General features: G+C 33.2%; 1 protein-coding gene across 3 annotated transcripts in view; it reads right to left on the reverse strand.

Moving 5' to 3' along the window:
• BLOC1S5 (biogenesis of lysosomal organelles complex 1 subunit 5) overlaps positions 1-17,220 on the reverse strand; it is a 49,543-nt gene that overhangs the window by 12,790 nt on the left and 19,533 nt on the right. For all 3 annotated transcript variants that reach the window (XM_072603772.1, XM_072603773.1, XM_072603774.1), the window contains exon 4: positions 14,883-14,941. In XM_072603772.1, coding sequence (XP_072459873.1) covers positions 14,883-14,941 — 59 coding nt within the window. The remainder of the gene's footprint in view (positions 1-14,882; positions 14,942-17,220) is intronic.

A 17,220-nucleotide genomic window follows, 5' to 3' on the forward strand; every position in this document is an offset into this window, starting at 1 on the left:
TCAAGGTTCTTTTCCATTCTTATTTTCTACTTCTCTGGCATAATAATATCCTCCCTAAAATGTGGTGCCCCAAACCAAACACAACATTTCACTTTTTAAATAAAAGCAGATAATACTATGTTGAAAGGAAATAGGGGAACATTTACCTCGGGAACAAATTAACTGGTGTTAAACTGCTTAAAGACATGAGTCTTGGAATAATTATTTCTAGTAGTATTCTATAGTAGGAAAACAAAAATATTAAAAACTAGTCTGAAAATGTAACATTTCTCTTCTATACTTCTTTCCTTAAAAACATAATAAAGATATATTGCTTTATAATTACTAAATACTTTTGTTATTTGATAGTTACTACAACCCTGGTTAAGAAATAGTATTATTTCTATTCTACAAATAAGGAAACCGAGACTCAGAAAAATTAAGTGATTTGCCCAAGGTTAGCGAACAATCCAGGTTTGAACCAGGTTTTCTGACTTCAATTCCGTTGTTTTCTGCTAAATTATGTTGCCCACAAGAAAAAAAAAAAAACAAAAAACCCCCTAATATGCAAATATAGAGAAATAGTGAAAACAAAAGTCAGCTAAGTGATTTTCCAAAGTGGTCTAATATAACAATAATAACAATAGTCACTCACATCTGTATAATGGTTTAGGGTTTACAAAGATTTATCTAATGTTTTATTCATATCAAAGTTATTTAAAATACTACCTGTCATATTTCTATTATAATCACCAAGCATAATTTTATTAAAACTCCTGGACAATTAAAACTTGGATAATATTAGGTTAGAATATTCCCACACAAATGCACTAGGGAAGGGGAAATTTGTGCACCACCTACATCTCCCTTGAGAATGATAATACATTTGTAAGAGTCAATGATTTTAAAAGATGCCTGTAATTCCCATTTGTTCATTACTCTTGTTGCCAGCATAGAAAAATCCAATGTTGGATTAGTGGCAATTTTCTAGTCATAAGTCAAGTAACTAGGGAATGTGCATTATTGTTTTCCTAAATATCAATTGTGGGAAACACGATTTTGTAAGAATGACGTTTATCACAATTCACTTCCCACAGAATTCCACAAATTGTCTTGACATAAAAGGATTCATGCTTAATGTTAATATTTTATTTTACCTAATCACTACTCCAGTCTTTGTTGTGTATGTAACAAAGTGAATCCAATTATGGAAGGCAGTGAATAACATCAGTTGACGCTTTGAAGTTGAGGTCAATTTTGCTCTGCATACATTAATTTGGAGCAGTCTAAAATGAGGTTGGCCAATAATTCAATTTTCATACTTGAATGTCTTACATTAACGTATTTTGGAGTTTCTGGCAAAGTCATGGTTTTAAAAGAACCATCGAAATGGCTACCAATAATACTTTAAAAGGTCTTCAAATACAGATCAATCATCATCTACAAATGTTTTTTAAAGCTGCCAGTAGATACTTAAGTATCTTTCCTGAATCAGTAAGGAAAAGACAGCAAGAACTTAAGAAAAAAAATATAATTGATCTGGAGAGAGACAACAAATTCAGAGATTGAGAATGGATGGCAAAAGAGATGTAGGATGATATCTCTATTAATCACAAACTATATAATCAGTCTCAATGTGTCATATTTATTCTATCTTTCACTCTTAAAGAGAGGAAGACTGAGTCTGAAATTGAATCTGAATTTGATTCACTGATTCTGAAGGTTTTTTATAGTGTAATTTCTCATGCCATATTTCAATAATGTTAATAACTACTACTTTTGTCTGGCCTCTAACTGAAAAAAAAAATTACCTATATAGCTCTCCTACTGAGTTAGTCTGCTGAATACTTGGAATAATGACAGTTAGAGTAGTTGCTTTGAAAATCTCTATCTCATGGATTAGTTGGAATTCCCAAACAAAGAGGCATAACTAGGTCTGTGTATTTTAAATAACTAAGCTTTTAACAGAAACATGATTATAAATCCTTGGCTAACAATCCTTCTACAATAATTTCTGTAAGAAATAAATAGAAAAGACTATGAACTTCAAAAGCAGAGAGACCCTTGAAGTGAAGATTAAGTATGATTTTTATTATTTCTTAGGATCATTTTTCATTATAATAGTTTATCTTTGAAATTGTAATAGAAGTTACTAATTTGAAGATCCATATAAGTTTTATTATTACTAATTTCCAAGGTAAGTTGATATTCATATAAGGACTTCCTTGGTCTTAAAAGCTAACCTGGGAAACAAATTTATCTGTCAAAGATACCATTTTTATCTGAGTTTGGCAGCTTTAAGAAAAAATATTTTTGGACATCTTAAGCAAATTATTTGTAATTGCTTTAGCTATGGCTTAAGAGCGTATGTTTCACTCATAATTGTAAATTTCTCTTCAACCACACAACATTCTATACTTGTCATTCTCTGTTTGATATTGGACTGCAATTGAAGACATTGGTTTTATACAAAAAGTAACACTGGTTAATATATAATAGTGAAGAATTGATATTAATGGGGTTATGTTTGTACTTTGGACATGCAAGAGAATGCCTCAATTAGGAATCATGTATGCATTAGGTACTATGCTGGTGGCTACGGATAAATAGAAGGACAAAAGTCAAACAGGCCCTTTCTTTAAGGAGCTTATTTGCACATCTACAGGTGCTCAGGTATAGCTGAATCATGTATCATTGGAGCATGTATGTTGGAATTGTATACATCTTGAATTTCATAAACAAAACGTACAAGATAATAGGGGAAGGACAACACGCTATACACGAGGTGCTTGATCTTGGTCTTGAAGAAAGACAGAGATTCCAAGAGGCCTAGGGAAAGTGGGAGGGAGCTCACAGTCAAGACTTGGGACACAGTCAATGTAAAGACACAGAACAGGTGAAAGAAAAGCAATAAGGTGAATGGATGGTGGTAGCCAGGACAGAAAGGAAGAGGTTCAGAAGAGGGATGAGTTTCCAGGAAAAGATAATGGGTTCTATGCTGGACTGAGAATCACATAAATCTAGAACTGGAAGAGACTCCATAAACCATCTAGTATAAATCCTCATTCTACAGGTGAGGGAACCAAAGCCAATGGAAATTAAATGTCTTGTCCTATATCATATAGGTAATAAGTAGCACAACTGGAATTCGAACCCAAATTCTATAACTCCTGAGTATGAGATGTAACTCCAGTCTTTCTGTTGTGTACCACGTCACCTACTCTTGAGATACCCACAGAATATCCAGTTCAAAAGGTCCAGTGGACTAGAGCTTAGGAACAAAAGTAGGCCTGAATAAATAGAGTTGGGAGATTTACAGAGTTCATAAATCCATGGAAGGTAATAAACCAAGTGAGAGTACAGAGAAAAAGAAGAAGGACCCAGGCAGAATCTTAGGGTACATGTACAATAAGGAAGACATGACAAAATGATGATCCAGCAAAAGAAACTGTGAAGGAGTAATGTAGTCATTTAATTAATTAAATAATTAATTTTTCTTGGCTGCAGTTTCCTCTTTGTAAAATAAGCAGGTTGGACTAAGATGATTTCTAAGGCTCCTTTTCAGATCTTAATCCTATGGCAATAACATGTTAGTAAGACACAATGTTGTGGTTATAGGCAAAACAATAATCTGAAGACTAAATCTATACTGTGAAATTCAAGATGTGTATAATTCCTGCCTCTTCCAATATATCGTTTCTATGTGGGCACTAATGACTTTAATAGTTTCAAAACAGTTAACTTGAAAGAAATAATTTACTTTGATTTTATGTAAGATTTCCCCAAAAGTCCTGTCCCAGTGTCTCTGGTATGGCAGTGCCAAGTAGTACTGAAATGCTAAATTAGGAGGATATAAAATCTAAGGGTTCCTACTAATTATAAATAGTTTTCCTCTGAATTGTAAAGACTGAAAACAAACCATGTCTGTAATCTATTTAAGTCTGGTCATTAGGTGATAGATTTTTTTAGACATGGAAACTTCTGGCCATCTGATAAGGCATAAAGCAGTTGGTTGTAATCTGGGCTACGGATGGAATATCCACACTGATAAAATCATTGATATTTTGACACACCAAAATAATGTAAGGGTAAATACATTCATAATTTAGTAATTTGTTTCTTAGGCACCAGTGTCAAAGAAACCATTATTTTCAACCCTTTATTTACTATAACAGCCATGATTTCCAGATTAGAGGGTTAAATGAAGTAAAAGAAGGGAATTTATGAAAAGGCCCTTAACTATTCAGCAAGCATTTTACATAATCCAGGTCATTAAAGGCAAGTTTACCAACCTTTTAAACTCGTGAATAAACAATTACTTAATAACATCATAAGTGGATTTTTCCTAGTTAAAATTAAATTACCATACAATTCATCAAAGACCAAAAAAAAATCCATCTTATTGAAGCAATATGATGTAATGGAAATAAACTGGATTTGGGATTTATAAGATGTAGGATTAAACCCCACCTCTAATATGTACCCTCAACTCTACAAAATGGGAATAAAAATATTGTTCTACTGACATCAAAAGGTTATCTGGAAAGCATTTTGTAGTTCAGAAACATAAATTCTATCAGCCATGGTGGACCCATAATAGATTAAATGAATAAACTTTTGGCTAATATTTCTAAAAATGAAGATGTATCAATATACATTGATCCATATTTTATAACATTTCCTTTTGGTAAGTAATACTTTCAAAGTATTCCATTTAGTCAAAAATTCCATTAATTATTCTACTTAAAGGCCTAGATGAACATTCCACAAATCTGAAGCTACTTATATAAATAACAAACAATAAAGCATGTGTGGATCCCACTAGCAAGAAAATATTAATTAACAAGCATTTATTAAACACTCACGATGTGCTAGGCACTAAGTGAGCAAACCACTGGGGACACAAAGAAAAATGAAGCAATCCCTGACCTCAAGAGTTTACATTCTAGTGGTGAAAACATGTGCATATATAGGTACAGCATATATACAGGTTGTTGTTGTGTTTGTCCTTCATTCTGGAAGAGGACCATGACATCAAGATGATGACATGACTTGCAGTTGACTTTGATTTGAGTGAGGGAGGGCTGTGCAAGGTCACCAGCCTCACTTTCTCCTCCTAAGCCATCTGGATCCAGTAACCAGATATTCATCAGGACGACTGGAGGTGACCCAGGATTCAATGGGGGACTCTTGCCATTTTTGGCTAAGGACTTTTTTTTACTTTGGTTTTTTTTAAAAATTATTTATTTTTAACACAGTTTATAACAGATAAAGCAATTCAAACTTTTGGTCAGGTGATACTTACTTTTAAAGCATTTAGGTCTTTCTTACTTTGAAAAGTAAGTATTCTCACTTTGAGTGAGCTATACCCATTCAATGAATAGGTCTCTTTAAGTACTTACTCAAGGGATAGCCCCTTTAAAAAAAAAACTGGGAGGAGAAGACCCTCAGAGTTCCTGGGCAAAAGAGAAACAGTTACTATTTAGTATTTTACATTCATTCTAGGTGGGCAGGGACTTGTTGTCCAATCTAGGGAGAGGGAGAAGGAAGGAGTCAGAAAGGGAGAGGGAGAGGAGCTGCTACTCACTCATAAGTTGTGTTTGTCTTTTGTTCTTGAAGAGGACCATGACATCAAGATGATGACATGACTTGCAGCTGACTTTGATGTGAGTGAGAGAGGGCTGTGCAAGGTCACCAGCCTCACTTTCTCCTCCTGAGCCATCTGGGTCCAGTGTATATATACACAATATATGTAAAGTAAATAAAAAGCCATCTTAAAGGGAAAGTTACTACTAGCTAGAGGAAGAAAGAAAGGCTTCTTGCAGCTCAAGGTGGTACTTGAGTCAAATAATGAGGGAAGCTAGAGATCTAAGAGGCAGAGCAGAGGAGGGAGAGCACCAGAAACGAAGTATAGCTATAAACACAAAGACATGGTAGACAGTGCATCACATGTGAGCAACAGCAAGTAAGCCAATATAGCTGAACTGCACCATGTGAAGGTTAGAAGTAATACAAAGGTCAGGAAAGGACCAAGTTGTGAGGACTCTTAAATAATAAAAAGAGGAGCTTCTATCTGACTCCAGAAATTTAAATAAGTAGGGCCCACTGGAACCTGAGTAAGGGACTGACACAATCAGACCTGTGCTTTAGGAAAATTACTTTTGGTAACTGTGGAAAATGATATAGCGGTAACAAGGTAGAGAGACCAACTGGAAGGCTATTATAATAATCCAGGCAAGAGATAATGAGGGTCTCAACAAGGTAGTAGCTGTGTGAGTGGAGAGATAGGGACATATACAAGAAATGATTCGGAGTTAGAAACATTTGGCAACTCATGGATTATATATGGTAATTCAAATATGCAAATATCTTTTTTTGGTATTTAACTTTTCTGGAATGCATCAAATACAAAAAAAAAGCAAAGCCAAATTACAAAGAAATAGCATTCCTGGTTTAGCTGTATTTCATGAGCAACAGTGAAGTATACTGGGAAGCAGTGAAAGATAGCAGAAAAAACACTTGGACTCAGACTTCTGCTTGAGTATTGCTTCTGATATTTAATAGTTGTTTACCATATAACCCAAGACTCAATTTCTTCATCTTTACAATGAAGATATTTATATTGCCTACAACATAGAGTTGTACATAATGTGTTATTTCTGAGTGTCAAAAGACTGCTAACAACAGGGGCCGCTAATCTGTTATGATTATTTTCTATGTTATTTTTAGCTCAACAATCAATGAGAAATACACTTCTGAACATTTGAATTCCAAATGAAAAAAATGTTCAGACCTGAGAATAAAGTCTTGGCTGTAGGGCAACTGATGACAAAAGTCTGTCTTCTACCAAAAAGATATTTTCCTCTTTAAGGTATGTATCAGGATATTTCTGCCTCTCTTTTTCTGGTTATGTCACTCCTGCTCAGATACTGACTTCCTATTTAGCTGACCAAATAAACTTCAAATTCCTCTGCCTGGTATTCAAGGTCTTCTAAATTCTGGTGAGATCTTTCCTTTCTGGGCTTATTTCATATTCCTCCCTACAGTCCCTCTATACTCTCTACTGTACCCAAAGTGGACTACAGCATATTCTGTGCTTTCCTGCCTCACCCTCTCCCAGAAATGGACTTCTCCCACTTTATCTGCTGAACCTATTCTTTAAAGCCCAACCCAAATGACACTTAGACAAAACCTTCTCTAATCTCTCCATTTAATAATAACCTTTTCTTTCTAGACCTTACATAGTACTTTGCTTTGCAACTATCTAATGAAACCTTCATGGATTATTTTGTAGAATAGTTATCTGTGCATGTGTTGTGTATCTCCAAAAGACTGTAGGTTCTGTGACAGCAGGGACCATGATTAATTTAAACTTTGTATTTCCCCCAGAATTAATTATAGTGTTCTGCACACAGCAGAGTGCTTATTAAATGTTTGTTCAACTGAATTTTCCTTTAGGATAAAATATAAAATGTACTGTTTTTCTGTTAAAACCCTACCAATCTAGCCCCAACCTCTCTTTCTAGTCTCACTGGATATTACTCCCCCGCTGGCACTCTGAAATCTGGTCAAACTGGCCTTTTCTTTGCTCCTCATACATGCAACTCCACCTTGTATCTCTGTACCTTTGCACTGGTCAATTCTATGCCCAGCATGCATTTCCTATTTACTTTCTCCTCAGAGAATCCCTTTTTCTTTTTTTTAAGATGTAGCACAAGTGCCATTTCCTGATTCCTCCAATTGCTACTGCTCTCCCTTCCAAACCACCATGTATTTAATTTTTTTGTGTATTTATATTTTATATTTATGCCTTCTACATTTTCATATGTACCTGTTTTTGTCATTTGAAGAAATGACTTTTTCATTCTTTGTACTTGGATCTCCTGCATCTGGTATCTGGCACAGAGTAGTCACTTAATAAATACTTGATTGGTTGACTGAATTAAGTTTAGATTTTTCATACCTAGAGGTTCAATACACATGATATACATAACCACTATCTTTCCATTCTGTCTTATACATTAGCTGAGAACCATATAATCAGGACATCTACACGACAACAAACTTCATTTACATACATTTATCTTACATAGCATGAAATGTTAAAAAGATGACTAACAATGTTGAATTCTGTTGACTATGCATTTTCAACACAGGACATGTGAAAATACTTTTAGGTACCACAGGCCACAGTGTATACATGATTCAGAAATTAATAACAAAAGGAATCATTTTATAGCAAAGTATCAGTATATCAATAACAATAAATAAGAAACTTTTTGCCTAAAGATATTTCATAGATCACAAAAAAGTCTTTCATTTGTATTTTTATTAAAAAGAATTGGCTTTTATATTTTTCATATTTTTTTTACTAGATGGTTTCTTTATTCCTCAGTGATCACAAAGTCTAGTTATTCAGGAAATGTTTACTAACTGTGTAACTTGGGTTGTGTCACCACTTCTCTGTGCATAAGTCAATCCAGCTAGAAAACTGGTTCGATAGAACAGACTTAGTGTAAACAGTATTACTGCTCTGAAAAGATAACCTACAGTCATTAAAATATTTTCATCTACTTATTACAATTTGACTGTTTTGGAGAATTAACATCTTAGTTTCACAAAAGGGGCAGTCATGCACAATAAAGTAAAAAAAAACTATTTCTAGATATTTTGGAACTGTAACTATGTTATAAGAGTGGCTGGAATATCTAAACTCCTAATTACTTTTAATATAGTCAAGATTTAGTAAGAGAGACCGCTACAGCTTAGTATGACAAACTTAGATCTATCATAGTGGGATTATAACAGAAACTTCTTGATAAATGTTATCATAGCATCACAGAATCGGAATCTTATCACTAACTTTAATGATACACAAACTACAGTATAAAATTTCTAAAAGAAGAGACAGAAAGGATAGCCTGTTTCCTGGTTTAGAAATGGTCCAGGTAGACTGCTGCTTTAGAAAAAAATGGGGCTCAGTATTCTTTAATAATATTACCTGGATCCAAAGTGAGTTTTTCACTCCCTCAATATGATACAGTCAGTAAAATTAAGAGTGAAGGAGGAAAAAGGGCTACATTTCAGGGACAGTGGTTTGGAAAATACAGTATCTGTGAGTTCAGGAACTAAAATATTTGGCAAAAATACGTCATTCAGAATCTTCCTTGGACAACAGCTATTACCCATTCAGTACTGAGACCAAGACATGGCCTATAATTTTTAATAAGCCATAGCACAGAAACAAATTCATTATACATGTTCAGCACAATTATATATTGATCATTATCTGAGGATACTGAAGTCTAGATATTAAATTCAAAAGTATATACTTACATATCTACATATATGCACATCTTATTGCCACTTATTGTATAGTATGTAATTGCAGGACTTTAAAGTAAGATGAAATATTTTATATAAAAATGATAAATGCATAAATAATATCAAAGAAAAAAGAGAATGACAACCCATTACATGTGAGATAACATATGTAAAGCATTTTGCAAGTTTTAAAGTGCAATACAGATGTCAACTGCTATTGTTTTATATATATGTATATATAAATATATGTGGTAATAATAACAGCTATCTTTATACAGTGTTTTAAGGTTTGAAAAACACTTTAGTAATATTATTTGATGTTATCCTCACAACCACCCTGGGAGGTAGGTGCTATAATTATCTCCATACTAGAGATGAGGAAACTGATGACAGTATTAAGTCACACAGCTAGTATCTGATGCTAACAGAAATATTAATATATAAATATAATAATATATAAATATAATATATATATATATACATAATATAGCTTACTGGCAAGTATCTCTCTATACAAGAGATCCCTAATTTTAAAACACTCCAGTAATCTCAATAGAAAATTCTAAATAAAATTAATTTTGAATAATTAATAACTAAACATTCTATGTGGCACTCTTACAATAGGAATATGAAATTCATTAAGAAATCAAACTAGGCAATTACAAATCAAAAAGTAGTAAATCACTGCTCTAGACACTGTCTACCATTCTTGAACATTTTCTCTTCAAAAGAAAACCTTTGTAAGAACTCATAATTTTTGTGAGTACTTCATTACCCATTATCAATTTAAACATGACTAAAATAATGCTCAACTCCACAAAATCATCGTTAGATTTTGCTTCCTGCAAATTGAGTTTTTGGATTTCATTTATATAAAAAAAGCAAAATATTATTAGAATAAATTCTTTTGCATTTAAACATGAAGTTTCAAATAAATATGATCTCAAACTGAAAAACTTTTGATAAAGATATGACTGCATAAGATTGATTTAATGTTGCTTTTTATCAAAATTTTTAATATTTTAGTGTAAGTAAAAATAAATGCTCCCTTCACCATTAACTTTTATCTTTTAAATTTTAAAATAGTCAGAGGGATTTCTTTCCTATGGGAACTAATTCAAGACGATGAACAAAAGATACTTAATGATCCTAATGCCCTGCTCTTTGTCCCAGTTATCTGACCTATATTTCTAGAGGTAGCATTATAACCTAGAGTTCTTTTTTTTCACATAAAATATTCTGGTTTTCACTTTTTAATTGGGGCAAATATTAACAGTAAGATAGAACTTTTACTCAGGCAACACATTTCATTCTTAATCCTTTTATTATTTTATAAAACAAGCAAAAGCCAGAATTTGATGTTTCAACATTTTGCATCACCCATGATTTTCTTCCTCATTCCTTTAGCAAGATTTGGATAGACTGTTACAAGGATCTCTAAAGTAGACTTATAGATAAGTTAGAAAATTTCTTTGAAGCACTCCACCCTTCACATTTTTATCAACTTACAAAATCAGTTTGTCCTAAGCACACATTTCATTTTCCATCTCTATCTCACTACAGTCTCTTACCACCATCAATCAACATTATATCCTACTCTTTTTACACTGTTCTTTGTGTTGTGAAATAAGAGGGCACAAATATCTGCTTGTTTCAGAACCCTCTCCTCATATAATCTGATAATTGAACAGGATCTTGGAAGTTATCTGGTCTAACCTCCCACCTTTCTATAACATCATGAACTTACAGTCATACAACCTGCACTTGAACCTCACTACTTCTGTAGGCAATCCCTTTACTGCACAACTCAAAAAATTAGTTTTTCCATATATTGAACTGAAATCTGCCTTCTTGCAACTTCTAACCAGTGCCCATGCCTTTATCCTCTGGAGAACCAAAGAATAAGTCTATTACCGTTTTCTATATGACAGCCCTTCAAACATTCAAAGATAGCTATCATACTCCCCAGTGTTTTCTCTTCTCCAGGTTCAAACATCTCTAATTCCTTCAAACACTCATTTGATAAGGATTTCTGATTTCTTGTCATCCTGACCACATCCTTCTGAAAGTACTCAAGTTTAAAAATGCCCCTCCCTCCCCTCAATGTCCCAGAACTGACCATGCTTGAAATGCGGTCTATCCAGAGCTGGTTATAATTCATTCTAGAAGTATTCATTTAATGTCTACTGTATAATGAACCCTGGGCTAGATAATGGAGAGCGTAGAAAGTTTGTCCCTTTTTCGAAAACCATTGTATCTAGCTATAAGGGGCTAGACCAATACATGTGATTAGTGGGATGTTTTGTATATTAAAAGATTCTCTTTTTAAAAAAAAATAAGAATTTAGATTAAAAAAAGATTCTTCCCTTGTGAAATACTAAGCGAGAAATTAGAGAGGTAGAAAAGGAATGAGGCAAATGTGCTATTTCAAGTGGAAGGAGGTGTCCAGTAGGAAGGGTTGGGCAACAGTATAAAAAAATTGCAGAGAAGTCAAGGATGATGATGATGATAACTAAAGAAAGGCCATTAGATTTACAAATTATGATATCACTAGTGATTTTTAAGAGAGCAGTTTCAGTATAGTACTTAAAGCAGAAACTAGGATGTAGGGGTAAGGAATGGGGCAAAGAAGTAGGGGCATCAGGTACAGAATTTTTTTTTCAAGAAATGTAAAAGGGAAAGGAAGAAGAAAAGGAGGACGATAGCTATACAATAGGGTTCTGAGTTTGATGTAGCAAAAAGAAAGCCAAACTTGGAATAATGAGAAGAGCTAGGTAAGAGCTCTGACACTACCACTCATAGATATATGACATGAAACAAGCCGTTCTTCTCTGGGCCTCTGTTTGCTCATCTGTAAAATGATCTCTAAGCTCCCTAGAGTTCCAATATTCTGTAGAACCATCATTCTAATAATGCAGCCTATGACTACATATCTTTTTCACCACACTACAGATACACTGAATTTGTTAACTAAGACACCTAGGGTTCTTTCATGTGCATTTCTAATCAATATAAATCAATTCCATAGTGTTAAAATCATATGGAGGATTTTATATTTATTCCTGCTAAATTTAATCTTATCCAATTCAGCACATCATAAAAGATCAAGATCATTTTGAACCTTGATTTCACCAATTGGACTTCCTGGTCCTCTTGGCTTTAATCATCTCCAAATTTCATAAACGTGACTTACACGTTTTCATTCATGCCACTGATTAAAAATGTTCAACATAACTGGGACAAGGACACAGCTAACTGTTGTGCCATTAAATACCTTCCTACCAGGCTGACACTGAAATCAATTTGAAGTAATTAATTAACTTGGTTGGGTTACCTTTGTTTAAACAAGGGCAAATCCACTCAGTGGTACTATAATACAGTACCATTGTACTTACCCGTCTTACCCACAAAGACATCACAAGACTTTGCTAAACACAATAACAACAACAATGAATACTGTGGCAGTGCCATGATCAATTAACACAACATCTTATCAAAGCAAAAGAAATAAAGTTAATTAGGCATAATCTGTTCTTAGTGAATCTTTATAAGGTATTAGTAGTCACCACTTTTTTCTCAAGTGCACTCAAATTATTCATTTAAGAATCCATTATAGAATTTATACAGAAACTAATAAAGCCAAGTTTATTTATGAAACCACCTTTTTGAAAAATCGGGACATTTCATATATACACATATATACTATGTATAATAACACTTGATGACTTTTCCTTCACATTGCAGGCATTTTCCACCTCCCCTACTCTAACTGAAACTCCTTTTGTGACAAAGAAAAACAGTGAAACAAAAATATCAAATACAGATAACAACTGGCAATGTATATGATATTCTTCATGACATTACTCTTAAAGATTATAGGCACATCTATGACTTCTTTTTATTTCCTATGATATTATTTGAGCCTGAACATTTTAATTTAAAATGGCTATTGCTTCCTCTCTTAGGCTTCAATTCTTTCTTTGTGTTCTATTATCCTTTTCAGTTAGAACATCATTATCCTTGATGGCAAAGATGGAAGCAAAACAGTCAAATAATTCTGCCTTTTCTCAGTCATAAATATAGCATTTTCCTTGTTCTGAAAAAAGCATAAATTTTACATAATGGAAGCAAAATATATTCCAAAAGTCTGAATATGTGCTTTAATATCTTCCTATATGCTCACAGGCAAATGACTAAGTAGTGCACTTCATTTAGTCATTTCTCAATCAAACATCTAACAAAGGGCAACGAAGAATAGTCTATCCCAACTTTCTAGTGAGGCCCTTATCAGAAAGGACTGTGATTCAATCTCACACACCCAATGTTCACAATAAAGTAAAGATCAGTTATATGCCATGCAATAGCACTCTGCCTTCTTCCTGGCTACCTCTAAGAGTCAGTGACTGCAGTACACTCTTCATTCAAGACATTCAGCAGCTCCCCCTAACCCAGTTCTCAGGTCAGAGTATTAGCAGCTGTCCAACTTCACTTGAGTTAGACTGATCTTTTTTCCAATTTATGGATTTTCTTTAAACTTTCATTTCAAAATTCGGGAGAATTTTATATATGCCAGACATGATCAAAGGTTTTGGTGATTTTTTTATCTTGGTATTATCTCAACATAGAATTCAACAGTAAGAAAACTTTAGCCCTTGTTCTCAACAACAAGGAAAAATTCAGCCTGATGGAGTCTATTATTCTTATTATTTTTTGGTGGGTGGCAGTATTGAATCATTTCAAAATTATTATCTTCCACTGCTCATTGCAAATTAAATTCCAAAGAAAGGGAAATGTGAAGATTATGGGGTTTTTTTGTATGGAAGTTATTTCCAGAGTGACTTTAATACTTCCAACATGTTTGTATAATTTTAAATTGCACTTTTGTAAATAGAGAACAACTAAAAATCAAGTATAATTTATGAACATTTCAAAGTAAAAATACAAACTATCAGAAGAGACTTATTGTTCTAATTCATATAAGCAAAGAACTGCCCAACAAATGATTCACATCATCCTATAATATGATCATTCATTAAAAATAATATCTCTGCAGGCATGAAATACTTCCTTTTCTACAAGGAATATATATAAGAAATTTGATGTTTCTGGCCAGCAAGGAAAGACTTACATTTCCATTCTGGTATTTTTGTTCCATGTGAGCCTTATTTTCTCTCTCATGAGAAATACCACTTTTAAGAGCAAATGGGGAAAATGCTAAAAGAAAAAAAGATCCTGCTTTTCAGGATACAGGTAAGTTAGGTACTTCTACCTCTTTCCACAATCCTTTATCTAGAGCAGGAGTCAGCAAATTCCAACCACTTCCAGTTTTGTTCAGCTTGTAAGCTAAGTATAATTTTTACATTTTTAAATACAATAAAACTTTATTTATTTAAAAATTTTAAAAAACCATTCTTAGCTCTCTGGCAATTTGCCAACCTTGTGCTAAAGAATTATTTCATCATCTTAAAATTTTTTAAAATGACTAATAAGTTAGACAAAAGACAAATTTTTGTTAATATTTTCAGTTGTAATATGACAATTGCTTAAGTCAAAAATATATATCCTTTATTTGATTTTACCTTTCTTTGTTCCTGCTCCTTTTGCTGAAGTTTATAGACTAAATGGCTGGCTGCTTGCACTGAAATAGAACAGAAAGTGATGTCAGTCTGTGTATAGGGAAAAAAATACATTCCTACAACTTTAGGTTGAAAAAGATATCAGGATTCGATTAGTCCAACCCTCTTGATTTGGAGAGGAAGACTGAAACTTGGTAGGTACACAGCTAGATTGGTAACTGAATCAAAAAATGTTAAGGGCTTTAAAGTATTGTAATATCACTACATATTTTGCAAGTATATCAATTTGCCAAGAAAATGTTTGCCAATATATATATAGGAAAGTCACTACAAACCAAAGCAGAAACTTCATTCTTTAAGCACTCTAGAAACCAATGAGATAAGGAACCTATAAATTCCTATGATTATTATATACCTCTCAGGATCTAAAAAAATGTAAAATGCCTGATAAGTTAAAGCAAATATTTTTTTCAATCTTTTATCCATATTTCTTTTTCTATTTAAATTGTCACAATTCTAATCTAAGCATCTCTTCATACCTAGCTTAATCCAAGTTTCCAAACTGTTTCCCCATCTTTAGTCTCTCCCACTCCAATTAATCCTGTATCTCATAGCCAGATTAGTCTTACTAATTTTATCAAGTCACAACTGCTAATAGGATCAAGTTCTGAATCCAGCCTGTCATTCGAGGACCTCTGTCAATTACATATTTCATACACATATATCTTGGATATATGTATATGTATGCAACAGATAAAACATGTATGAATGGTTAGGTTCCCACGGTGGGTGATACTGCCCCTTGAAAGATGCTGGGATGATCCAGGGGGATGGCAGTAACCTTGAGTGCAATAGGGGGGTATTGAATAAAAATAAGGGGGCAGTGGAAGGGGGCATAAGGAAAGAAGATTAAAAAAATTTTGAAAAACAGTTCATAGAGGTTTCCCATGTTGTGTAACACAATTAAAGTTACAGTGATTACATTATTTTCCAAATAAACACACAAAATGCAAGTTATAACCAATCAGTAGTCAAGTTCACTGACAAGTCTTAACAAGCAAGTGTTGGCAGGTGAATATGTTGTGCACTGTCAGGAACTCCAGCATGCACTGGCAGGAATATGTGCATGTAATGACTTGTTTACAATACAATACTATACGGTTACATGATACAATACAATACAGGAAATTTCAATACAGGAAAAAATGCACAAATTTACAATAAATTTTTAAAATTAAGATGCATCATTTATCTTTTAAAAATTTATATATCTTTTGAAATGATGTAAATTTTTAAAAAACAGATTTAAAGGGTTAAAAGAAGGTAGATTTCCAGGGGGGTGCTGAGTAATTTTTATTTTTTAAAGGGTGAGGTAGGCTAAATAAGTTTGGGAACTTCTGGACTGTAAACGAAAAGATAAGTAGCCAAACTCTAAGTGACTGATAAACCAATAATGGCCCTTGAAAAGAAACAAAGAAACATTTCCCTCCCCTCAAAGGCCAGAGGATTTTAAGAAAAGTGTTGTATACATTGTCTGATGTAATCACTCTACTGGTTGTTTTTGATGATTTTTTTTTTGGCTTTTATAAGTAAGGGGAGAAAGAGAGAAGAGTATTACTCAGAAATGAAATTGATATAAAATAAAGGACTTTAATAAAACATTTTTTAAAAATAAATGTCTTGAGTTTTTTCAGAACTAGTAAAAATTAATAAACATGCCAACTGTTATCTTTAGCACTTCATTCAAACATGAATAGAAAGTGATAGCTACAAACAAGCTATATATATATATATATATAATATATATACAGAGCAAGAGTCATAAAAGCACTGCATGGTATGACTTTGATAGGGCTATATCTTTTATACAATTTTTTTGTTCAGTCACTGGGCAAATCGTAATATTTAACATTCAGGTGCAACATGATATTTTAATCATTACAATCACTATATTTCTCCCAAGTAGCAGGTTAGAATCTAATTTTAACTAAATATATCTTAATTTTACAAAAAGCTGCATCTGGAATGTAGGTAGATTATTATCTCCACTAGCCCTCTGTGACCCACAGTACAACAGGAACCAGAAAAGAAAGTTTGTTGGCGCCTGTTGAAGCCTCTCTTGCCTCTATAACGAAAACAGTTTGGAAAGTCACTCATTGGTAATAAGGAAGTCCAATGTTCCCAACAGATGTTGGAACATTAATTATTAATTTCCTAACTTCTGTGTTTTAGTTCTAAATACTCTATTAAGTTTCTAGTCCAGGAAATACATTCATAATCTGGACTACAGATTATTAATGTTATTGTTCTACTGTGTTTTGAGACTGCATCTTTATGACAA

Source organism: Notamacropus eugenii, chromosome 4, assembly GCF_028372415.1.
Source record: "Notamacropus eugenii isolate mMacEug1 chromosome 4, mMacEug1.pri_v2, whole genome shotgun sequence".
In the NCBI taxonomy this organism is placed as follows: Eukaryota; Metazoa; Chordata; class Mammalia; order Diprotodontia; family Macropodidae; genus Notamacropus; species Notamacropus eugenii.